This window comes from Pleurodeles waltl, chromosome 12 (assembly GCF_031143425.1).
Source record: "Pleurodeles waltl isolate 20211129_DDA chromosome 12, aPleWal1.hap1.20221129, whole genome shotgun sequence".
NCBI lineage: Eukaryota > Metazoa > Chordata > Amphibia > Caudata > Salamandridae > Pleurodeles > Pleurodeles waltl.
Genome location: NC_090451.1, coordinates 43,038,916 through 43,064,427, shown reverse-complemented (window position 1 = coordinate 43,064,427; position 25,512 = coordinate 43,038,916). Strand labels below are relative to the sequence as shown.

The 25,512-nt window shown below is 49.5% G+C and overlaps 1 protein-coding gene across 1 annotated transcript in view; it reads right to left on the bottom strand.

The window, feature by feature from the left end:
* HOMER3 (homer scaffold protein 3) overlaps window positions 1–25,512 on the bottom strand; it is a 238,895-nt gene that overhangs the window by 123,175 nt on the left and 90,208 nt on the right. The window contains exons 2-4 of the mRNA XM_069216372.1: window positions 12,182–12,338; window positions 10,670–10,801; window positions 9,313–9,420 (exon numbers count right to left, since the gene is read on the bottom strand). Coding sequence (XP_069072473.1) covers window positions 9,313–9,420; window positions 10,670–10,801; window positions 12,182–12,338 — 397 coding nt within the window. The remainder of the gene's footprint in view (window positions 1–9,312; window positions 9,421–10,669; window positions 10,802–12,181; window positions 12,339–25,512) is intronic.

Genomic DNA, 25,512 nt, shown 5'->3' with positions numbered 1-25,512 from the left:
TTTGCACTGTTTTCTAAGACTATTACTGCATATTTTGGTATTGTGTATATATATATCTTGTGTATATTTGCTATCCTCATACTGAGGGTACACTCTGAGATACTTTGGCATATTGTCATAAAAATAAAGTACCTTTATTTTTAGTATAACTGTATTGTGTTTTCTTATGATATTGTGCATATGACACTAAGTGGTACTGTAGGAGCTTCACTCGTCTCCTAGTTCAGCCTAAGCTGCTCTGCTAAGCTACCATTATCTATAAGCCTATGCTGCTAGACACCCTATACACTAATAAGGGATAACTGGGCCTGGTGCAAGGTGCAAGTACCCCTTGGTACTCACTACAAGCCAGTCCAGCCTCCTACAGGTGGTGTTCTCTCGGATCCTCAAGCCTAAAGTAAACCGAGCTGGCGTGGCTTCTGCCTGACGCCCATGCTCTAAACTCATGCGCTAAGAATTAAAGACCAAGTGTTAACATTTGAGATAAAACGCGAGAGGGAAAGACATACCCATCTAGCTGTGTACAATGTGAAACTGGAAAACCTGTGATCAGTCCCGGCATCCTCACGTGACCAAACTGTGTGATCCTAGCCAATGGTTTTATTTCACTTTGGCTCCCTTTTCTTCGTTATCACATATGAGAGCACTTTGGAATACAGGAGTTCAGGATGTGCGCTCTACAAAACCCTCTCTTCTGCTTGATTTAATAAACTAGGATGTTGCTCCAAGGATAATAAGAACCTAGGCCAACCAGAGTGCGCATGACAAATGGCTGCCTCTTGGTTCGCTAATGGCCTTGTTGGCAGAGCGGGGGAGGCATGAATGTTTCCAAGTTCATGTTTGAAAACTATCACTGCTAATAAATGCCTCTAAATGCAGTGGTATGATCTGATGTACTAAAATGAAATACTTCTGTATGTTAATGAAATTGACTTCAAAATTCAAAAGAAGTGTATCATATTTTTACATGTTTGTTGCAAAATTAACATGTTCCTGAAGATAAGTGGCGGGACACCTTTTCTTCCCTTCCTTTACTCAGCGTGTAAGCAGTGCTCGTCATCCCCAATGCCCCGCCCCTTTAACAACAAAAGGATAATAAACGTAGTTTATAGGGAGTGGGGACGCTCCTCCGCCATAGTGGAGGAACCGCCACTGCGTGAAAGTAAATGTGTGCTCATTTAACGGCTTTCTGGATGTTAATGCTGTGTCGAGTACACAGCGGCCCGGTACTGCTGTTCACCGGGGGCCACATGTACAGGACAGGAGATCTGCACCTTTGAGCATCCCTGCACTAGTCAGACCGACCTTCAGCACACGGAACGGGTGTGGGTGGAAGGCCCTACCTCGGACATATGACCTCCGTTCAGTGTCCAGGGAATGTCCCACGCAGGGGCGTAGCTATCAACAGTACAGCAGGTGCAGTAGCACCTGGGCCAGCGCTATGAGGGGCCCACTGTACGCCACTTATGCCACCATTCCACTACTATATCTGGACTAAGGTGGCTTGTATTTTCTTGCTTGCACTGGGGCTCATAGAAGTCTTACTAAGCCACCGACCTCACCCTCACCCATTAGCTACCCTCATACCCCATTAGAAACTGGACCATCGGGCCCACCTCCCTCAAACTTCTGGACACCACACATGCCCTCTTACTGCTCAAGGTCCCAGATAAATATGACATTTTGGTGCCCAGGGCGCTGGCACTTTTCAGCAGAGAAACATCCCCTGGCCGTGGCACCCTGAAAACTGAGCAACAGGTACCAAGTATTACTGCAGCATTGGGATGCCAACTGGACAGTACAAACTGCCCAACCCACTCCTACCTGCAGACAGGTGTGTGTAGAAGGCTGTGCCCTCATCTCTACACAGCCACAGCAGCATCCTCAAGGCAGGTAGGAGTCAGTTCACAAACCCTATGTATGAGACTCAGAAAATACCTTATGAACTTCCCTGCCCTGCCTCAGCCCCAAGAGTTTCTACCCAACACTTGAACCCACAGAGTCAGTGAGGTTTTGTAATATATTACTGCTAACACCCTCTAGCAACATAGGGCCCCGTGCCAGCACGACGCCTGGGTATACCACAAGCAGCAGCAGGGAGCTGGGTGAAAACTGCATTTTAAGCAGTCTCTTGCATGTTTAAGCGCTGCAGTCAGGTAAGATCAGGAGTGCAGACTCTGGCTGGCCGAGGAACAGTCTTTTTTTAATTTTTAATGAAATCGATGAGTTGAAAAACGAGCACTGGCAAATGCAATAGGTCTCACCTTGGATTTGCCAAAGATTTTTTTTGATCCTGAGCAGCAAGGAGGAAAAAAGTGTCACAAAGTGTATGTGCAAATGCATGCGGACGAGCCATGACGTTATGGTGGCCTAGTGTGACAAAATATGCACACACATGTATCACTACTCATGAGCATGCATACAGCATGGAACAACCACCATTTAAAAAAAAATATTTATTCATTTTACTGTTCCAGGATGGTCAAAATGCACAAATGCACTTTTCAAAAAACGGAGCGGCAGATCAGAAACTGCCTTCCAAAAATACACACATGTAAAAAATGGACTAACAAAGGAGCACCAGGGGAGAAATAAAGGCAAACCGAGGCAGAAACGGGGTATGGGCGGAGGAGCAAAGGAGGAGCTTGAGGCAGGGGAAGAAAAAAAGAAATTAGAAGCAAAAAGGACAAGGTTGGTATATTGATGGACAAGCTTAGGGTGGAGAAAGGCAGGAGCAACACCAAGCACGTGGAAAGGCACCATTTGAGGGGGAAGCAGCTTGAGGGCGAGATGACAAAACACCTGCACTCTCATGGGGTGCTGAAAGAAAAAGTAAAAAGTAGTTCCATGAACCTGAGCAGTGGAAGTAGAGAAGTCAACAAATCAACAGAATTGTATGATCTTATTGTGTTTGTCCCTCCAGGTGATGACAAACACAGGAAGAGGAAGTAAAGGCATCAAATAAGAAGTAAGCAAATCAGAGTAACAAGAAACTCAACCAATGGTAAGCAATGGGCGGGCTCTAAGCCCACTGTAGGTTTTGGTATGGACCACAAGAGCTCTTTCAATGACAGACAGCTCAAAGCCTTCTGTAGTCTGCAAGGCTCGATTGGTTGGATATGACGCAACTTAAAACAACACACACATACAATCATAAGTGATGCGTGAAAGATCTGTCCGGATACACCAATGCTTCCTTCCAGTAACGAGTGCATGACTAAATAACAGGTGCCAAATGACTACGCAGCATTGAGTGACTCAGTAATTGTGAACAATCCCCCGGCACAGAACCTCGCTACCCGCCTTCCCGCTCCGTATCTCAGCGTCCATCTTGTGGCACAGGAAGGCGGCCATGACAGGATGTCCCGAAGTGCCCAACATCCTCCGCTGCTTCCTCCTTCCTGCTGTCCACAACACTCCTGCGGTTCGCGCAGCAGCTATTTTAGGGAAGGTTTTGCAGCACGTGGTTGGGCTCAGGGCAAGCGTCATGAAACTCAGTGAAATGTACTGTAGCAAGCTAGGAGCTTAGGCACCACTGTTTTGCAGATGTAATATTTTATCAAACCACGTGGTGACTGGTCTAGTACAAACTACAGAAAATAGGATGGTTGGTGCAAGAAGACATATTAAAATGGACAAACGAAGATCTCTGTATATTGAGAAAGTTCAATAAAGATGTTCACATTCCCACCGCTTAATACCTCGCGGTTCTTTGATAGTTGTGCTTGTAATTAACTTTTTTTAATTAAAAAATAAAAAAGTTAAAAAACTTCTTGAAATATTTTTTGCAAATTTCGTCACTTCAGGGATAAACAGAAACTAAAATCAGCACTCATTAAACTGTTCAAGCTGGCCCCGTACTGTAGAGCACCTCGACTGGGCCAGGCTTAGGTCCTGAAAGCAGGCGCTAGCCTGCAGCCTGGCGGGCAGATGCCAGGCTGGAAGAATGGCCAATGCATCCCTGGTCACCTCCTCACCAGTGCTCAGGATCAACCCCTGTGGTGTGTGTCCCATTCCCACCTTCTCACTGTCTTCAGCTCTCTTTAAACTTCTTTAGTCTGCATCAGTCTTACAGTAGACATTTCATGCACATAATCAGTCACAGGTATATTCATTTCCAGCTTTCAGAAAGCCGCAAGCAAACTAACCGCAAAGGATGAAGTTTCAAGAGACGGGACGCACCCGCACCTCAATAAAAATGTGACAAAAACGTAAGACTTCTTCTCTTACTACCCGATCTGTTTTCTGTACTGGACAAGTCACTATGGGGGTTATTCTAACTTTGGAGGAGTGTTAATCCGTCCCAAAAGTGACGGTAAAGTGACGGATATACCACCAGCCGTATTACGAGTTCCATAGGATATAATGGACTCGTAATACGGCTGGTGGTAAATCAGTCACTTTTCCGTCACTTTTGGGATGGATTAACACCTCCTCCAAAGTTAGAATAACCCCCTATATGTCTTGAGAATATTTCTAAAACATATCTGCATAAATATGGTGTCCCACCTCTTGTGCGCCACGTCAGGAGTCTCTCGCGACCCCAGTGTTCCTGTCTCACTTGCCATATCCCATCCTACAAGCCCCACCCACACTATCCCACTCCTGGGTTCCATAACACAGCACCCCATTCGCTGTGTCCCTCTGGCACCATACCACTCATGTCCCACTACTCGTGCACCACACCAGGCGTCTCTCGTGACCCAAGAGTTCCTGTCTCACTTGCCATACCCATCCTACAAGCCCCACTCACACTATCCCACTCCTCGGGTCCACCATAACACACCACCCATTTGCTGTGGCCCTCTGGCACCATACCACTCGTGTTGCACATCTTGTGTGCCACATCAGGTGTCTCTCACGACCCCAGTGTTCCTGTCTCACTTGCCATATCCCATCCTACAAGCCCCACTCACACTATCCCACTCCTGGGGTCCACCATAACACAGTACCCCATTCGCTGTGGCCCTCTGGCACCATACCACTCGTGTTCCACATCTTGTGCGCCACATCAGGTGTCTCTCGTGACCCCAGTGTTCCTGTCTCACATGCCATATCCCATCCTACAAGCCCCACTCACACTATCCCACTCCTCGGGTCCACCATAACACACCACCCATTTGCTGTGGCCCTCTGGCACCATACCACTCGTGTTCCACATCTTGTGCGCCACTTCAGGTGTCTCTCACGACCCCAGTGTTCCTGTCTCACTTGCCATATCCCATCCTACAAGCCCCACTCACACTATCCCACTCCTGGGGTCCACCATAACACACCACCCATTTGCTGTGGCCCTCTGGCACCATACCACTCGTGTTCCACATCTTGTGCGCCACATCAGGTGTCTCTCACGACCCCAGTGTTCCTGTCTCACTTGCCAGATCCCATCCTACAAGCCCCACTCACACTATCCAACTCCTGGGGTCCACCATAACACACCACCCATTCGCTGTGGCCCTCTGGCACCATACCACTTGTGTCCCACTACTCGCCCCACTCACACTATCCCACTCCTCGGATCCACCATAACACCATACCACTCATGACCGACATCTTGTGCACTACACCAGGCGTCTCTCGCGACCCAAGAGTTCCTGTCTCATTTGCCCTATCCTATCCTACAAGCCCCACTCACACTATCCCACTACTGGGGTCCACCATAACACAGCACCCCATTCGCTGTGTCCCTCTGGCACCATACCACTCGTGTCCCACCTCTTGTGCGCCACATCAGGAGCCTCTCGCGACCCAAGAGTTCCTGTCTCACTTGCTCTATCCCATCCTACAAGCCCCACTCACACTATCCCACTCCTGTGGTCCACCATAACAGCACCCCATTCGCTGTGGCCCTCTGGCACCATACCACTCGTGTTCCACATCTTGTGCGCCACACACTGGGTGTCTCTCGCACACAGGTGGGGTTCCAGTGCACCACAACGAGCACCCCGCTCTCTGGGTCCTCCTCACAGCGCTGAGTCCATAGCACTTTACTCACAAAGTCCCACACAAACACAACACAAGGGAGCACAGCTTTCTCTCCTTCACGCCCAGGCCAAAATCTGCCAGCTTTTTATCAAACAGCGGTCTCTTTATTTTTTTTAAATGCTATTTATTTTGCAAGCCAAAGTTCTATTTTCAAAAACTGTAAAGTCACTCAGCAGGAGAAGCCAAACTGTAGTTACATTCAATAAATACATGCAAAAACAGACTTGGGCAGCAAATCCAAGGTTGGATTGCACCTTATGCATCCCAGAAAATTTCACAGTAATAAAAAAATAATTTGGATACATCTCCAATTCGGTTTCTCTAAATGATGCTCCAAAAATAGGCCGTACAAAGAGCTGCACGAGTCCATGGATTTCACTGTGTCTACTTCAGAACTTCGCTTGGTCGGTCTCGTGCGTGATATTGAACTCGGTCTCGCGCCAGCAGACTGCCCGGGGAGATCCTGTGCCGAGGTAAACTTATTACCTGCAAGCAGCGGGAAGAGGGACACTGATTGACACAGACAAGGTGCTGCAATCGACGTCAGACAGCTAAAGTGTGCGTCTGCAGACAGGAAGCCTCTGTGCTGATCATATTACCGAGAGAATATCAGCGTCCACGAATTACAGCTCAGCAGCCGCCGAGGATGTAGTCAATAGGGGCTAATGGGCGTTTGGACGCATTCTGACAGCGGCTGCCATCTTGCAGTAGGGAGTAGTCAATAGGGGCTAAGGGGTGATCGAACGTATCCAGAACAGCAGCTGCCATCGTGTGAAAGGGCAGCCTAGTGAAAAGTCAATAGGGACAAATGGGTGTGTGAACATATGCTGATCTACAGCTGCCATCGTGTAAAAGGGCACCCTAATGCAAAGTCAATAGGGACAAATGGGTGTGTGAACATATGCTGATCTACAGCTGCCACACTGTAAAAGGGCACCCTAATGCAAGTCAATAGGGGCTAATGGGCGTTTGGACGCATTCTGAGAGCGGATGCCATCTTGCAGTAGGGTAGCCTGGTGTGAAGTCAGTGGGAGCTAATAGCAGGGGTCTTCAAACTTTGGGGCCTCAAGTGATCCCGGGGGCGCCAGGCTCTGGCACAAACAAGCATTATGCACATAATAGAGCTTTGTTATAAGCAGAAAAACATTTATTGCATGTTTAAAAAGGTAAAGAACTTAACTGCAATGTTTAAATAAGTCTAGACATATTTAAACATTGCCAACTTAATGGAATAATTATAAAAAATTCTGAAGGGGGGGGCACTGATGATTTTCCCCTCCCACTGGGGGGGAGGGTGCAGCATTAAAAAGTTTGAAAACCATTGGGCTAATGGATGTTCGAACCTGTTCAGAACAGCAGCTACCATATTGTAAAAGGACACCCTAGTGCAAAGTCAATAGGGGCTATTGGGCGTTTGAATGTATATGGAACAGCAGCCGACATTTTGTACAAGGTCAGTCTTGTGGAAAGTCAATAGAGGCTAATGGGTTTTTTTAAGATATTCCGACAGCAGCTGCCATCTTGCAATGGGCCTAGTGTGAAGTCAATAGGGTCAAATGGGTGTTTGAACGTGTTCACAACAGCATCTGCCATCTTGTAAAACAGCAGGGTAGTGTAATGTCAACAGGGGCAAATGGGTATTTGAAGGTATGCTGACCTACCGCTGCTATCTTCCACAATGTACAGCCTAGTGAAAAGACAATAGAGCCAATGGGTGTTCCAACGGCAGCCATTTTGCAATACCTCATTTGTGTGAGTAATGTTTGAGCAGGGTAACTGGAATTATGCAGTAATGAAGAATCAGAGTATACAACAATGTTACGGAAATTATATGGCATGAATAAGCAAATTAAGTACCATAATGTTGCCCATTCCGCGGCAATATTATTTTACTATTTGGTCATTTTAACACACATTAATATACATTAATATAGTCTGGGGAAAAGTTTCACTCTGATGGATTCAGGTGCTAACCTGGTACTCATAATCAGAAACTGAAAGGTGACAGGCTAATCTTTGCAAAGGGTCTGGCACTGCCTGCCACTATGTGAGGTGCTTTATTTTTTAGTAATTTTTTTTATCAATGTGAGCAGGAAACTGTTTTTATTGAAGCTGCAAGATATACAGCACATGGTGGATTAAGTGGCATGTTAGGTAAATCCATAATCACATGGAAAATGCTGCAGCCTCAGAAGAGCCTAATTCCAGGATCTGGGTAGAACCCCGGCATTCATCCCTCTGGGCGACCAGAGGATCTCCCTAACACGGACTATCACAGATTCTCCCTAATATGGACTACCAGAGGATCTCCCTAATATGATCTACCAGTGGACCTCCCTAAAATGGACTACCAGAGGACCTCCCCAACATGGACTACCAGAGGATCTCCCCAACATGGACTATCACAGGATCTCCCTAACATGGACTATCACAGGATCTAATTAATATGGACTACCACAGGATCTCCCTAACATCGTCTACCAGAGGATCTCCCTAATATGATCTACCAGAGGATCTCCCTAATATGGACTACCAGAGAATCTCCCTAACATGGACTACCAGAGGATCTCCCTAACATGGACTACCAGAGGATCTCCCTAACACGGACTCTCACAGGATCTCCCTAATGTGGACTATCACAGGATCTCCCTAACGTAAACTACCACAGGATCTCCCTAACGTGGACTACCACAGGATCTCCCTAATGTGGATTATCACAGGATCTCCCTAAAGTGGACTCCCACAGGATCTCCCTAACACGGACTACCAGAGGATCTCCCTAATGTGGACTACCAGAGGATCTCCCTAATGTGGACTACCAGAGGATCTCCCTAACGTGGACTACCACAGGATCTCCCTAACGTGGACTACCACAGGATCTCCCTCACGTGGACTACCACAGAATCTCCCTCACGTGGACTATCATAGAATCTCCCTCACGTGGACTATCATAGAATCTCCCTAACGTGGACTACCACTGGATCTCCCTAACGTGGACTACCACTGGATCTCCCTAATGTGGACTACCAGAGGATCACCCTAATGTGGACTACCAGAGGATCACCCTAATGTGGACTACCAGAGGATCTCCCTAACATGGACTACCAGAGGATCTCCCTCATATGGACTACCAGAGGACCTCCCTAACATGGACTACCAGAGGACCTCCCTAACATGGACTACCAGAGGACCTCCCTAACATGGACTACCAGAGGACCTCCCTAACATGGACTGCAGCCATTGGGTCTTCTATGGACATTGACTACAACAGTGCTGTCTGACGGGCACCAGAGTCCTTGTCCACACATGCAACACCGGGACCCTTACCTGCTGAGAGCCGAGATGTAGCGCTGGGTGGGTCAGCTCAGTTCTGTCCTGAGATTTCTCCCTCGCCAGGCGGGCCGCCTCCTTCACTTCTTGGAACTTCTCGGCAAACTAGAGGAGAAAGGGGTCATTGTGAGGGTTAAGAGGCAGTGGCCATACATTCCACGAGAAGGCGCCTCTGCGCAAACTACCCATGGCCAGAAGCAGGCAGCAAGACTTTCTCCACCATGAAGAAAGGACCAGCCCAAACAGCCCGATCTACACCTCTGCTGATGAGGGGTAAAACGGCTACCTTCATCAGTTTTTGACAATTCCTTGGCAGTTTTTAATATTTAAACTTTTTATTCCCCCCAGTAGCATATAACTGACATCATGGGCCCTCGTGCAACCAAAATAAATGCCCCCATTGGCTGCTGCTGCGATAGTAAAATCCATCAGATTCCAAGGTTCAGTGGGCCCTTCAGGGCTCTGGGCCCCGGTGCCACTGCACCTTCTGCACCAATGGTAGCGATGCCTCTGTTCCCTTTGGTATACAGGCCAGCATTTTGAAGAGGGAATTCTGGGACATAAATCGGGCAAATTTACTTTCCCAGTTTACTTGCACTCAGTGGGGCATTTCAGGAGGGAGAAAACAAAAATAATGCTATTTTGGGGGTTCGGAGAGAGGACAGCAGCAGGCGGCAACCGAGAGAAGGGAACTTTAGAGGTGCTGTGTTGGCGGTGGTAGCCGATGACGTGTGGCATTGGTAGTTTCGAATGCTTGTTTACTCAGTCGGTGTATTACGTCCATGGCAATACATTACATTCCAGTTACGTAAGTCATGCGTGCAACATTCTGAGCATTAACACACTGTACAGGTGTTTTAACCAACAAGTGCCTCAACCCACTGAGCTATTCCGTCTGAGTAATACGTACATTTACTCATGGCAAATATATAACCTCTGGCTGGGTTAACCAGCTCATTACAAGGAACTAACCACTAGCCCTAGGTTCTGAACATAGCTTCAACGCCTCCTCAGCTGTAGTTGGCGCTATATAAATGCAAATGCAATACAATACTGTTTGCTAAAATATAGTGCTATATTTTGGTTTTCATTCTATGTATTTCTTTTTCCGGAATGCTAAGCAATTATGCAAAAACAAATTAGACACATTGTGCACATCTTTAACACATATTGGGACAGCCATCTAAGGCCTGACACCACCAAACTAAAGGTACAATAAGAATTGTCTCAAAGTAGTCTGAGATGTGTTCAGGAAACGTGTTTGGCAGTGAACTAACTGAGTAAAGAAATACTGGGCGTATCTCGCATGAATGAAATACTGTACATGCAATAATTCAGAGCCCCGTGGCATTACCTGAGACAGATGCTGTTCCGACGCGAAGCCCAGACCGTACACCGTGTTCGCCCGACTGTCCGCCCACTGTCCAAACTTCTGCGAGGTCTTCGTGAAGGTCATGTTGGGAGTAATTGTGCTGTTAATGATCGCCTATGACCCACCCAAAGAAAATGAAAAAGCCCTTTAGCATTCAACAAAGGTACAACACAGAAAATATTGAGATTCTCTTTTAATTTCTATGAATTAACTCTAAAAATACAAGCAATATTAAAACCACTTGAAATAATTTTTCATCTTACAAATAACATTTCCTAATGCCGAAGACAAATCAATACATTTCATTTTTCCTACTAATTTCATAGCAGATAATCAGAATAACCAATTGTATTTTCAAACAATGGGCGTAAGAATATATGACATACTTAAAAAGAGTGTATCGCAATCAATTAAACAAAATGTAAGACCACACAAAAGGACAATTTAAAAAGCATATACTCTGTTATTAGCCGCAATAGCTGGCATTCGATCCCCAGTTTCTACCCTACATTGCATCCACTCTTTAACTGACCATCACATCTCTCATGCAGAGATTTGAAAATAACAATATAGCCTTAGAACCTGCTGTAGCGGGCTCTACTGGTTATTAAAGGCCTGCTCCCGTTTAGCTCGGGCCTTTAATAGCCGGTAGAGCCCGCTACGGCGGGTTCTAAGGCTATTAGAACATTCTGCCATTAGAGGGCAGAATGTTTTCATAAATAAAACAAAGGCTTCACGGAAGGAGGGGATTAAAATCCCCTCGGGCTCCGTGAGGCTTTGTTCACAGCTGCTGCTGTGAACAAAGCGAACATTGGAATGTAGGCGCTGCGGGCTTTTACACCGGAGCACTCCATTGTCTCCAATGGAGCACAAACATTCCAAAGTTCTAATATATTTTTATTGTGTTAAGTGACCCCAAATGCCCTCTTGTCAAATCAGCAGGAGGTATGTGCAGGTACCTCCACTGTACAAGTCCGCATCCCTGGGTAAAAGTGGCACTGGAACTAGGGGTGTCGGGAGGAGGGGATGAGGGGGTGCTGCAAACTGAAAGAGTTCAGATGGAGAATGACCGATAAATGGGGCCATCAAAGGATTTTCTCCTGGCAGTTTTGTGTTTTAAAAGAAACGCTGTTGAATATCCCCTATGCCTGAGTGAGGTGACATTATGGAACAGCACCCCAACTCTAAAAATTGTTTCAGCGCTGTAGCATCGAGAGACCCTTGCAGTTCTGGGCGGACTTAGAGAGGAGATTGCGCAACCTGCGGGGCGGTGTTAAGGTGTGGTTAGTAACTGCTATGACGTAATCGGTGCTTCAGTGTGTGATTGTATGCAGATGAATAAAGACGTCTAATCAAGAGCTCCGTGTGGGGCGTGGTCTTTGCATGCTCCGAGGCTGGGGAGGACGCTACAGGCACCACTGTGGATGCTTGACCTCAAAGTATCAGATCAGCGTCTCACTCAACATCGGGTTGGCAAGGCCTCTTCCCGCTTACCTTGGTACCACCCACGCTGATGACCCTGTACACGTTGCGCGTGGCATCGTAGAAGTAGGAGACAGTGACTGCATGCTTGCTGGCGGGAATCCAGTTCCGCTTGGTGCTCGGGTCGATCTGGAACACATGCGCCCGGGCGCTAAAGATGGGCTGTTCTCTGCAAAGAAGGACAAATGAGAGAGCAAGTTAGGATCAATCTGGACTAATCGCAGCATCCGTCCTACTGTACGACAGAGAAGTGGTCAGCGAGCTCCGCAATAGATCAATTTAACAACATGACCTTTCCATCACTCTACAATTTGGACCACTGGACTCGCATGGAAATAGAGACCTAAATTATGCAAGAAGGCTTTCTAAGTTACAAGGCAAGAAAGGGTAAATTATGTGGCGCAATGTGGCAGAACCTGTTGCAGTACAATTTCACTCCACAATGGTAATAAATGACATAATACACACTGCGCATCTGCTTATATGCTAATTATAAATATTACCGGACCCCTTTATTTTACTGCGGAAACTAAGAAAAACTGCTGAAAGAACCTTATCCAGCTCAATTTTAAATTAAAAGACAGCTTTCGCGGAGAGAAATGTGTTGGCCTCTCCTACAAACGGTCTCTGTTCCAAAAAAATCTATTGGTACTGTTTTATGACAAATGTCTCAATCTGTCATCACCGGCCCTCTCCGATTCATGTTTTCATCCGTTCCCTGTCTTGTTCCTCTGTACAGTTATCCTCTGTGATTTTCCATCCATCCTCACCCTGAGAGTCTCAGGTACCCATCTTCTCTCACCCTCATCTAAACCTCTTTCCGGCCTTGGTACCCCTCCTCCTTGTACCCCGCTCCTTTCTATTCTTCCGTCACCTGCCATCTCGCTGGACTTCACTTTCCTAGAACTCAAGAATTTTCCTCTCTCATTCCCTAGTTTCTGGCTCACTAATTGCTTAATGGATTAATTGTAAACTAAGTACCCACCCCTCAAGTTTGTTCTTTCTACAGTGCAACAACACCTGGTAGAGCTGCGCTTTATAACGTCCTTCCAAAATAAATGTCTTATTGTATTTATTTCAACCAAATATTCTATATTTCATTACACTGTTTAGGAGAGTTAAACACTTTACAATCCAGGAAGTGGAATAAACCATGTCTATTTTTCAATACCTTTTCCCCAGGTAAATTTATGTGAAATATTTAACCGCAATGTTTACAGAAAAAATACCTTTTTCAATAAACGCTAGATCCACATACCATTGCTTTAAGTCTACACACCCTACATGACCTTAGGACAACTGCCTGATTTTTCCATCCAGGACCACAAAGAAAAAAATACAAAATTATAAAAAAAAAAAACCACACATATGGGGCAGCCACATATTCATTATCTGTCTGTCTTTGTAACTTGCTACAACTATACAGTGTGGATCTAATGTACTGCAGTTTGACTAAGGCTTTTATTTTATCTAGAAGAAGCTATTCCCAGGTGCTGTAACAATCCTTGTAGAGGGTCTGGTACCAGAATATCGTAACCGAGAAATATCGTCTGAAGCAAAAAGTATCCCAAACATTGTTAACAAATATATCATCATTCTAGACCATGCAGAGGAGCTATACAACTAAAGGCAGAAGGTTATAAATTAAAAAGGGACGGACTGATAAACATTTAAATATTGGCGAAGGCTTCCTCCAGCTATTATTGGCCCAAGCACACGCCCAGGTCCTCAAAGGACCACTCAAGGTTAATAGAGAATCCACACGCTATGGGATGATGCTCTTGTGAAGGATATTTAGAACACGACATTTCAGTCAGATTATGATATCTGACACTGTAGGGTTATCCATGACTAATTCGTGGAGCATACATTTATTTTTCTTAGTCCTTGTCAATTCAGGGCTTTTGCAATCTGTAGCACATGCTCCTAAGAGATGCCGAAAACTCCTGGACGTGCAAGAGCTGATCCAAGATTTTTCTCTCCTTGTAATTTTAGAAATTATTACAAAAATCTAATTAGACAGAAGCGACAGGGAGATAATTAGAAAGTGTGTTTGTGAAGCGGGAGTGCTTTGCTCAGAGAAGGTTTGGATGAACCAACAGTGAATATCAATCTTGGAGTAACTGCAGCTCGGCTCATTAGCGACCGTAAAGTGTCCATCTGTAAACTGGGTCCCGAGACTCATGAATAATACAAACCATATTGCCACTTTACATAGCGGAGCAGTCGCAAGTCAACAGCTGGCGACGTATGTAGAAGATCATGACATCATCACTTTCGCCCAATCCGGAAGGCCTGTAGGAGGATGGGGCATGGGGCGCTTGGGGGTCCACCTCTTTGCTCCCCCAAGACTCCTGCCTCAAACTCCTTAAGCGAGCATCTCTGAGGTGGTTGGAAGGTTCAGAGATATTTTAGGGTTCTGGAGGTAGGGGCTCGCAGGGCGTGTGTGCGCTTGGCGATGAAGCTGTGAATGTTGGCGGCCAAACAGGAGGTAACCATTTAGGTGGCACATATTCAGGCTCTTGGGGGTTGATGATCAAGGAAACCAACCAGGGTGGAGGCAGGGTTGGAAAAGGAAGGGGAGACGGAGAACGAGGGAGGCGGAGCCTCACCTCGATGGAGTAATATGTAATATTCTTAATTTAACCCAAATTTCAAGCTCCACTGTGTTCATTCAACCAACTTTCAGACCTCCCAACCTGAGCATGGAGAACAACATTGGAACTTGGAGGGTGCAGGGCCTGGAAAAGGAGGACAAGGCTTTGGACACCAGCATTACCCGGGCAGCCCCTTCCTAAAATCACAAACAAAGCTTTCCAAGCACAACTCTCACCCCCCCCCGAAGGGTGGAAAACATGGGGTGGACCCTGGGAAGGAGTATACTGCCTTACTCATGCCAAGCTGGAAATCAACTCTATACAAGCATTGGAAAAGCTAAAAGACCTGCGTTTAATAAGCTGACACACTGGAGTGAAACACTTGAGGAAACCAGGAGGAGCAGAGAGAGGGGACCACAGTTGTAAAGCAGTTCATGACTTTCAATGCAAGTACTGGAGTAAAGGAGGAACAGGTAACAGGATTAGATGAGCCCGGTGTACACAATTATTACTGCACTGGTACCTCAGGTGTAACTGCGCTTCCTCACTCAGCCCTTACATGTACAGGTAAACCAAGAGCCACCCAATCTACCCACGAGAGCCCGGTGTACACAATTATTACTGCCCTGGTACCTCAGGTGTAACTGCACTGCCTCACTCGGCCCTTACACGTACAGGTAAAGCAGGAGCCACCCAATCTACCCACGGAGAGCCCGGTGTACACAATTATTACTGCACTGGTACCCCCAGGTGTAACTGCGCTGCCTCACTCAGCCCCTACACGTACAGGTAAACCAAGAGCCACCCAATCTACCCACGGAGAGCCCGGTGTCCTCAATTATCACTGCACTGGTACCTCAGGTGTAACTGTGCTTCCTCACTCAGCCCTTACACGTACAGGTAAACCAAGAGCCACCCAATCTACCCACGGGGAGCCCGTGCACACAATTATTACTGCACTGGTACCCACAGGTGTAACTGCGCTCCGTCACTCGGCCCTTACACGTACAGGTAAAGCAGGGGCCACCCAATCTACCCACGGGGAGCCCGGTGTACACAATTATTACTGCAGTGGTACCTCAGGTGTAACTGCGCCGCCTCACTCGGCCCTTACACGTACAGGTAAAGCAGGAGCCACCCAATCTACCCACGAGAGCCCGGTGTACACAATTATTACTGCACTGGTACCCACAGGTGTAACTACACTGCCTCACTCAGCCCTTACACGTACAGGTAAAGCAGGAGCCACCCAATCTACCCCTGGAGAGCCCGTGTACACAATTATTACTGCACTGGTACCTCAGGTGTAACTGCGCTGCCTCACTTAGCCCTTACACGTACAGGTAAAGCAAGAGCCACCCAATCTACCCACCGAGAGCCCGGTGTACACAATTATTACTGCACTGGTACCTCAGGTGTAACTGCGCTTCCTCACTCAGCCCTTACACGTACAGGTAAAGCAGGGGCCACCCAATCTACCCACCGAGAGCCCGGTGTACACAATTATTACTGCACTGGTACCCACAGGTGTAACTGCGCTTCCTCACTCAGCCCTTACACGTACAGGTAAAGCAGGGGCCACCCAATCTACCCCCGGAGAGCCCGGTGTACACAATTATTACTGCACTGGTACCTCAGGTGTAACTACACTGCCTCACTCAGCCCTTACACGTACAGGTAAACCAAGAGCCACCCAATCTACCCCCGGAGAGCCCGGTGTACACAATTATTACTGCACTGGTACCCCAGGAGTAACTGCACTGCCTCACTCAGCCCTTACACGTACAGGTAAAGCAAGAGCCACCCAATCTACCCACAGAGAGCCCGGTGTACACAATTATTACTGCACTGGTACTCCCAGGTGTAACTGCGCCGCCTCACTCAGCCCCTACACGTACAGGTAAAGCAGGGGCCGCCCAATCTACCCACAGAGAGCCAGGTGTACACAATTATTACTGCACTGGTACCCACAGGTGTAACTGCGCTTCCTCACTCAGCCCTTACACGTACAGGTAAAGCAGGAGCCACCCAATCTACCCACGGAGAGCCCGTGTACACAATTATTACTGCACTGGTACCTCAGGTGTAACTGCACTGCCTCACTCAGCCCTTACACGTACAGGTAAAGCAGGGGCCGCCCAATCTACCCACGGAGAGCCCAGTGTACACAATTATTACTGCACTGGTACCTCAGGTGTAACTACACTGCCTCACTCGGCCCTTACACGTACAGGTAAAGCAGGAGCCGCCCAATCTACCTCCGGAGAGCCCTGTGTACACAATTATTAATGCACTGGTACCTCAGGTGTAACTACGCTGCCTCACTCATCCCTTACACGTACAGGTAAACCAAGAGCCACCCAATCTACCCACGGAGAGCCCGGTGTACACAATTATTACTGCACTGGTAGCCACAGGTGTAACTGCGCTGCCTCACTCGCCCTTACACGTACAGGTAAAGCAGGAGCCGCCCAATCTACCTCCGGAGAGCCCGGTGTACACAATTATTACTGCACTGGTACCTCAGGTGTAACTGCACTGCCTCACTCAGCCCCTACACGTACAGGTAAAGCAAGAGCCACCCAATCTACCCCCGGAGAGCCCGGTGTACACAATTATTACTGCACTGGTACCTCAGGTGTAACTGCACTGCCTCACTCAGCCCCTACACGTACAGGTAAAGCAGGAGCCACCCAATCTACCCACCGAGAGCCCGGTGTACACAATTATTACTGCACTGGTACCTCAGGTGTAACTGCGCTTCCTCACTCAGCCCTTACACGTACAGGTAAAGCAGGAGCCGCCCAATCTACCCACAGAGAGCCCGTGTACACAATTATTACTGCACTGGTACCTCAGGTGTAGCTGCGCTTCCTCACTCAGCCCTTACACGTACAGGTAAAGCAGGAGCCGCCCAATCTACCCCCGGAGAGCCCGTGTACACAATTATTACTGCACTGGTACCTCAGGTGTAACTGCGCTGCCTCACTCAGCCCTTACACGTACAGGTAAAACAGGGGCCGCCCAATCTACCCACGGAGAGCCCGGTGTACACAATTATTACTGCACAGGTACCCCAGGAGTAACTGCACTGCCTCACTCAGCCCCTACACGTACAGGTAAAGCAGGGGCCGCCCAATCTACCCACGGAGAGCCCGTGTACACAATTATTACTGCACTGGTACCCACAGGTGTAACTGCACTGCCTCACTCAGCCCTTACACGTACAGGTAAAGCAGGGGCCGCCCAATCTACCCCTGGAGAGCCCGTGTACACAATTATTACTGCACTGGTACCTCAGGTGTAACTGCGCTGCCTCACTCAGCCCTTACACGTACAGGTAAAGCAGGAGCCGCCCAATCTACCCCCGGAGAGCCCGTGTACACAATTATTACTGCACTGGTACCTCAGGTGTAACTACACTGCCTCACTTGGCCCTAACACGTACAGGTAAAGCAGGAGCCGCCCAATCTACCCACGGAGAGCCCGGTGTACACAATTATTACTGCACTGGTACCTCAGGTGTAACTGCGCTGCCTCACTCAGCCCTTACACGTACAGGTAAACCAAGAGCCACCCAATCTACCCACAGAGAGCCCGGTGTACACAATTATTACTGCACTGGTACCTCAGGTGTAACTGCGCTGCCTCACTCAGCCGTTACACGTACAGGTAAAGCAGGAGCCACCCAATCTACCCACCGAGAGCCCGTGTACACAATTATTACTGCACTGGTACCCACAGGTGTAACTGCGCCGCCTCACTCAGCCCTTACATGTACAGGTAAACCAAGAGCCACCCAATCTACCCACAGAGAGCCCGGTGTACACAATTATTACTGCACTGGTACCTCAGGTGTAACTGCGCTGCCTCACTCGGCCCTTACACGTACAGGTAAAGCAGGAGCCGCCCAATCTACCCACCGAAAGCCCGGTGTACACAATTATTACTGCACTGGTACCTCAGGTGTAGCTGCGCTGCCTCACTCAGCCCTTACACGTACAGGTAAAGCAGGAGCCACCCAATCTACCCACCGAGAGCCCGGTGTACAGAATTATTACTGCACTGGTACCTCAGGTGTAACTGCGCTGCCTCACTCAGCCCTTACACGTACACGTAAACCAAGAGCCACCCAATCTACCCACAGAGAGCCCGGTGTACACAATTATTACTGCACTGGTACCTCAGGTGTAACTGCGCTGCCTCACTCAGCCCCTACACGTACAGGTAAAGCAGGAGCCGCCCAATCTACCCACGGAGAGCCCGTGTACACAATTATTACTGCACTGGTACCCACAGGTGTAACTGCACTGCCTCACTCAGCCCTTACACGTACAGGTAAAGCAGGAGCCACCCAATCTACCCACGGAGAGCCCGGTGTACACAATTATTACTGCACTGGTACCTCAGGTGTAACTGCGGTCCCTCACTCAGCCCTTACACGTACAGGTAAAGCAAGAGCCACCCAATCTACCCACGGAGAGCCCGGTGTACACAATTATTACTGCACTGGTACCTCAGGTGTAACTGCGCTGCCTCAGTCAGCCCTTACACGTACAGGTAAAGCAAGAGCCACCCAATCTACCCACGAGAGCCCGGTGTACACAATTATTACTGCACTGGTACCCACAGGTGTAACTGCGCTGCCTCACTCGGCCCTTACACGTACAGGTAAAGCAAGAGCCACCCAATCTACCCACGGAGAGCCCGGTGTACACAATTATTACTGCACTGGTACCCACAGGTGTAACTGCGCTGCCTCACTCGGCGCTTACACGTACAGGTAAAGCAAGAGCCACCCAATCTACCCCCGGAGAGCCCGGTGTACACAATTATTACTGCACTGGTACCCACAGGTGTAACTGCGCTGCCTCACTCGGCCCTTACACGTACAGGTAAAGCAGGGGCCACCCAATCTACCCACGGAGAGCCCGGTGTACACAATTATTACTGCACTGGTACCCACAGATGTAACTGCGCTGCCTCACTCAGCCCTTACACGTACAGGTAAAGCAGGGGCCGCCCAATCTACCCACGAGAGCCCGTGTACACAATTATTACTGCACTGGTACCTCAGGTGTAGCTGCGCTGCCTCACTCAGCCCTTACACGTACAGGTAAACCAAGAGCCACCCAATCTACCCACGGAGAGCCCGGTGTACACAATTATTACTGCACTGGTACCTCAGGTGTAACTGCGCTGCCTCACTCAGCCCCTACACGTACAGGTAAAGCAGGAGCCGCCCAATCTACCCACGGAGAGCCCGTGTACACAATTATTACTGCACTGGTACCTCAGGTGTAACTGCGCTGCCTCACTCAGCCCTTACACGTACAGGTAAACCAAGAGCCACCCAATCTACCCACAGAGAGCCCGGTGTACACAATTATTACTGCACTGGTACCTCAGGTGTAACTGCGCTGCCTCACTCAGCCGTTACACGTACAGGTAAAGCAGGAGCCGCCCAATCTACCCACGGAGAGCCCGGTGTACACAATTATTACTGCACTGGTACCTCAGGTGTAACTGCGCTGCCTCACTCAGCCCTTACACGTACAGGTAAACCAAGAGCCACCCAATCTACCCACAGAGAGCCCGGTGTACACAATTATTACTGCACTGGTACCTCAGGTGTAACTGCGCTGCCTCACTCAGCCGTTACACGTACAGGTAAAGCAGGAGCCACCCAATCTACCCACCGAGAGCCCGTGTACACAATTATTACTGCACTGGTACCCACAGGTGTAACTGCGCCGCCTCACTCAGCCCTTACATGTACAGGTAAACCAAGAGCCACCCAATCTACCCACAGAGAGCCCGGTGTACACAATTATTACTGCACTGGTACCTCAGGTGTAACTGCGCTGCCTCACTCGGCCCTTACACGTACAGGTAAAGCAGGAGCCGCCCAATCTACCCACCGAAAGCCCGGTGTACACAATTATTACTGCACTGGTACCTCAGGTGTAGCTGCGCTGCCTCACTCAGCCCTTACACGTACAGGTAAAGCAGGAGCCACCCAATCTACCCACCGAGAGCCCGGTGTACACAATTATTACTGCACTGGTACCTCAGGTGTAACTGCGCTGCCTCACTCAGCCCTTACACGTACACGTAAACCAAGAGCCACCCAATCTACCCACGGAGAGCCCGGTGTACACAATTATTACTGCACTGGTACCTCAGGTGTAACTGCGCTGCCTCACTCAGCCCCTACACGTACAGGTAAAGCAGGAGCCGCCCAATCTACCCACGGAGAGCCCGTGTACACAATTATTACTGCACTGGTACCCACAGGTGTAACTGCACTGCCTCACTCAGCCCTTACACGTACAGGTAAAGCAGGAGCCACCCAATCTACCCACGGAGAGCCCGGTGTACACAATTATTACTGCACTGGTACCTCAGGTGTAACTGCGGTCCCTCACTCAGCCCTTACACGTACAGGTAAAGCAAGAGCCACCCAATCTACCCACGGAGAGCCCGGTGTACACAATTATTACTGCACTGGTACCTCAGGTGTAACTGCGCTGCCTCAGTCAGCCCTTACACGTACAGGTAAAGCAAGAGCCACCCAATCTACCCACGAGAGCCCGGTGTACACAATTATTACTGCACTGGTACCCACAGGTGTAACTGCGCTGCCTCACTCGGCCCTTACACGTACAGGTAAAGCAAGAGCCACCCAATCTACCCACGGAGAGCCCGGTGTACACAATTATTACTGCACTGGTACCCACAGGTGTAACTGCGCTGCCTCACTCGGCGCTTACACGTACAGGTAAAGCAAGAGCCACCCAATCTACCCCCGGAGAGCCCGGTGTACACAATTATTACTGCACTGGTACCCACAGGTGTAACTGCGCTGCCTCACTCGGCCCTTACACGTACAGGTAAAGCAGGGGCCACCCAATCTACCCACGGAGAGCCCGGTGTACACAATTATTACTGCACTGGTACCCACAGGTGTAACTGCGCTGCCTCACTCAGCCCTTACACGTACAGGTAAAGCAGGGGCCGCCCAATCTACCCACGAGAGCCCGTGTACACAATTATTACTGCACTGGTACCTCAGGTGTAGCTGCGCTGCCTCACTCAGCCCTTACACGTACAGGTAAACCAAGAGCCACCCAATCTACCCACGGAGAGCCCGGTGTACACAATTATTACTGCACTGGTACCTCAGGTGTAACTGCGCTGCCTCACTCAGCCCCTACACGTACAGGTAAAGCAGGAGCCGCCCAATCTACCCACGGAGAGCCCGTGTACACAATTATTACTGCACTGGTACCTCAGGTGTAACTGCGCTGCCTCACTCAGCCCCTACACGTACAGGTAAAGCAGGAGCCGCCCAATCTACCCACCGAGAGCCCGGTGTACACAATTATTACTGCACTGGTACCTCAGGTGTAACTGCGCTTCCTCACTCAGCCCTTACACGTACAGGTAAAGCAGGAGCCGCCCAATCTACCCACGGAGAGCCCGTGTACACAATTATTACTGCACTGGTACCTCAGGTGTAGCTGCGCTTCCTCACTCAGCCCTTACACGTACAGGTAAAGCAGGAGCCGCCCAATCTACCCCCGGAGAGCCCGGTGTACACAATTATTACTGCACTGGTACCCACAGGTGTAACTGCGCTGCCTCACTCAGCCCTTACACGTACAGGTAAAGCAGGGGCCGCCCAATCTACCCACGGGGAGCCCGTGCACACAATTATTACTGCACTGGTACCCACAGGTGTAACTGCGCTCCGTCACTCGGCCCTTACACGTACAGGTAAAGCAGGGGCCACCCAATCTACCCACGGGGAGCCCGGTGTACACAATTATTACTGCAGTGGTACCTCAGGTGTAACTGCGCCGCCTCACTCGGCCCTTACACGTACAGGTAAAGCAGGAGCCACCCAATCTACCCACGAGAGCCCGGTGTACACAATTATTACTGCACTGGTACCCACAGGTGTAACTACACTGCCTCACTCAGCCCTTACACGTACAGGTAAAGCAGGAGCCACCCAATCTACCCCTGGAGAGCCCGTGTACACAATTATTACTGCACTGGTACCTCAGGTGTAACTGCGCTGCCTCACTCAGCCCTTACACGTACAGGTAAAGCAAGAGCCACCCAATCTACCCACCGAGAGCCCGGTGTACACAATTATTACTGCACTGGTACCTCAGGTGTAACTGCGCTTCCTCACTCAGCCCTTACACGTACAGGTAAAGCAGGGGCCACCCAATCTACCCACCGAGAGCCCGGTGTACACAATTATTACTGCACTGGTACCCACAGGTGTAACTGCGCTTCCTCACTCAGCCCTTACACGTACAGGTAAAGCAGGGGCCACCCAATCTACCCCCGGAGAGCCCGGTGTACACAATTATTACTGCACTGGTACCTCAGGTGTAACTACACTGCCTCACTCAGCCCTTACACGTACAGGTAAACCAAGAGCCACCCAATCTACCCCCGGAGAGCCCGGTGTACACAATTATTACTGCACTGGTACCCCAGGAGTAACTGCACTGCCTCACTCAGCCCTTACACGTACAGGTAAAGCAAGAGCCACCCAATCTACCCACAGAGAGCCCGGTGTACACAATTATTACTGCACTGGTACTCCCAGGTGTAACTGCGCCGCCTCACTCAGCCCCTACACGTACAGGTAAAGCAGGGGCCGCCCAATCTACCCACAGAGAGCCAGGTGTACACAATTATTACTGCACTGGTACCCACAGGTGTAACTGCGCTTCCTCACTCAGCCCTTACACGTACAGGTAAAGCAGGAGCCACCCAATCTACCCACGGATAGCCCGTGTACACAATTATTACTGCACTGGTACCTCAGGTGTAACTGCACTGCCTCACTCAGCCCTTACACGTACAGGTAAAGCAGGGGCCGCCCAATCTACCCACGGAGAGCCCAGTGTACACAATTATTACTGCACTGGTACCTCAGGTGTAACTACACTGCCTCACTCGGCCCTTACACGTACAGGTAAAGCAGGAGCCGCCCAATCTACCTCCGGAGAGCCCTGTGTACACAATTATTACTGCACTGGTACCTCAGGTGTAACTACGCTGCCTCACTCATCCCTTACACGTACAGGTAAACCAAGAGCCACCCAATCTACCCACGGAGAGCCCGGTGTACACAATTATTACTGCACTGGTACCCACAGGTGTAACTGCGCTGCCTCACTCACCCTTACACGTACAGGTAAAGCAGGAGCGGCCCAATCTACCTCCGGAGAGCCCGGTGTACACAATTATTACTGCACTGGTACCTCAGGTGTAACTGCACTGCCTCACTCAGCCCCTACACGTACAGGTAAAGCAAGAGCCACCCAATCTACCCCCGGAGAGCCCGGTGTACACAATTATTACTGCACTGGTACCTCAGGTGTAACTGCACTGCCTCACTCAGCCCCTACACGTACAGGTAAAGCAGGAGCCACCCAATCTACCCACCGAGAGCCCGGTGTACACAATTATTACTGCACTGGTACCTCAGGTGTAACTGCGCTTCCTCACTCAGCCCTTACACGTACAGGTAAAGCAGGAGCCGCCCAATCTACCCACGGAGAGCCCGTGTACCCAATTATTACTGCACTGGTACCTCAGGTGTAGCTGCGCTTCCTCACTCAGCCCTTACACGTACAGGTAAAGCAGGAGCCGCCCAATCTACCCCCGGAGAGCCCGTGTACACAATTATTACTGCACTGGTACCTCAGGTGTAACTGCGTTGCCTCACTCAGCCCTTACACGTACAGGTAAAGCAGGGGCCGCCCAATCTACCCACGGAGAGCCCGGTGTACACAATTATTACTGCACTGGTACCCCAGGAGTAACTGCACTGCCTCACTCAGCCCCTACACGTACAGGTAAAGCAGGGGCCGCCCAATCTACCCACGGAGAGCCCGTGTACACAATTATTACTGCACTGGTACCCACAGGTGTAACTGCACTGCCTCACTCAGCCCTTACACGTACAGGTAAAGCAGGGGCCGCCCAATCTACCCCTGGAGAGCCCGTGTACACAATTATTACTGCACTGGTACCTCAGGTGTAACTGCGCTTCCTCACTCAGCCCTTACACGTACAGGTAAAGCAGGAGCCGCCCAATCTACCCACGGAGAGCCCGTGTACACAATTATTACTGCACTGGTACCTCAGGTGTAGCTGCGCTTCCTCACTCAGCCCTTACACGTACAGGTAAAGCAGGAGCCGCCCAATCTACCCCCGGAGAGCCCGGTGTACACAATTATTACTGCACTGGTACCCACAGGTGTAACTGCGCTGCCTCACTCAGCCCTTACACGTACAGGTAAAGCAGGGGCCGCCCAATCTACCCACGGGGAGCCCGTGCACACAATTATTACTGCACTGGTACCCACAGGTGTAACTGCGCTCCGTCACTCGGCCCTTACACGTACAGGTAAAGCAGGGGCCACCCAATCTACCCACGGGGAGCCCGGTGTACACAATTATTACTGCAGTGGTACCTCAGGTGTAACTGCGCCGCCTCACTCGGCCCTTACACGTACAGGTAAAGCAGGAGCCACGCAATCTACCCACGAGAGCCCGGTGTACACAATTATTACTGCACTGGTACCCACAGGTGTAACTACACTGCCTCACTCAGCCCTTACACGTACAGGTAAAGCAGGAGCCACCCAATCTACCCCTGGAGAGCCCGTGTACACAATTATTACTGCACTGGTACCTCAGGTGTAACTGCGC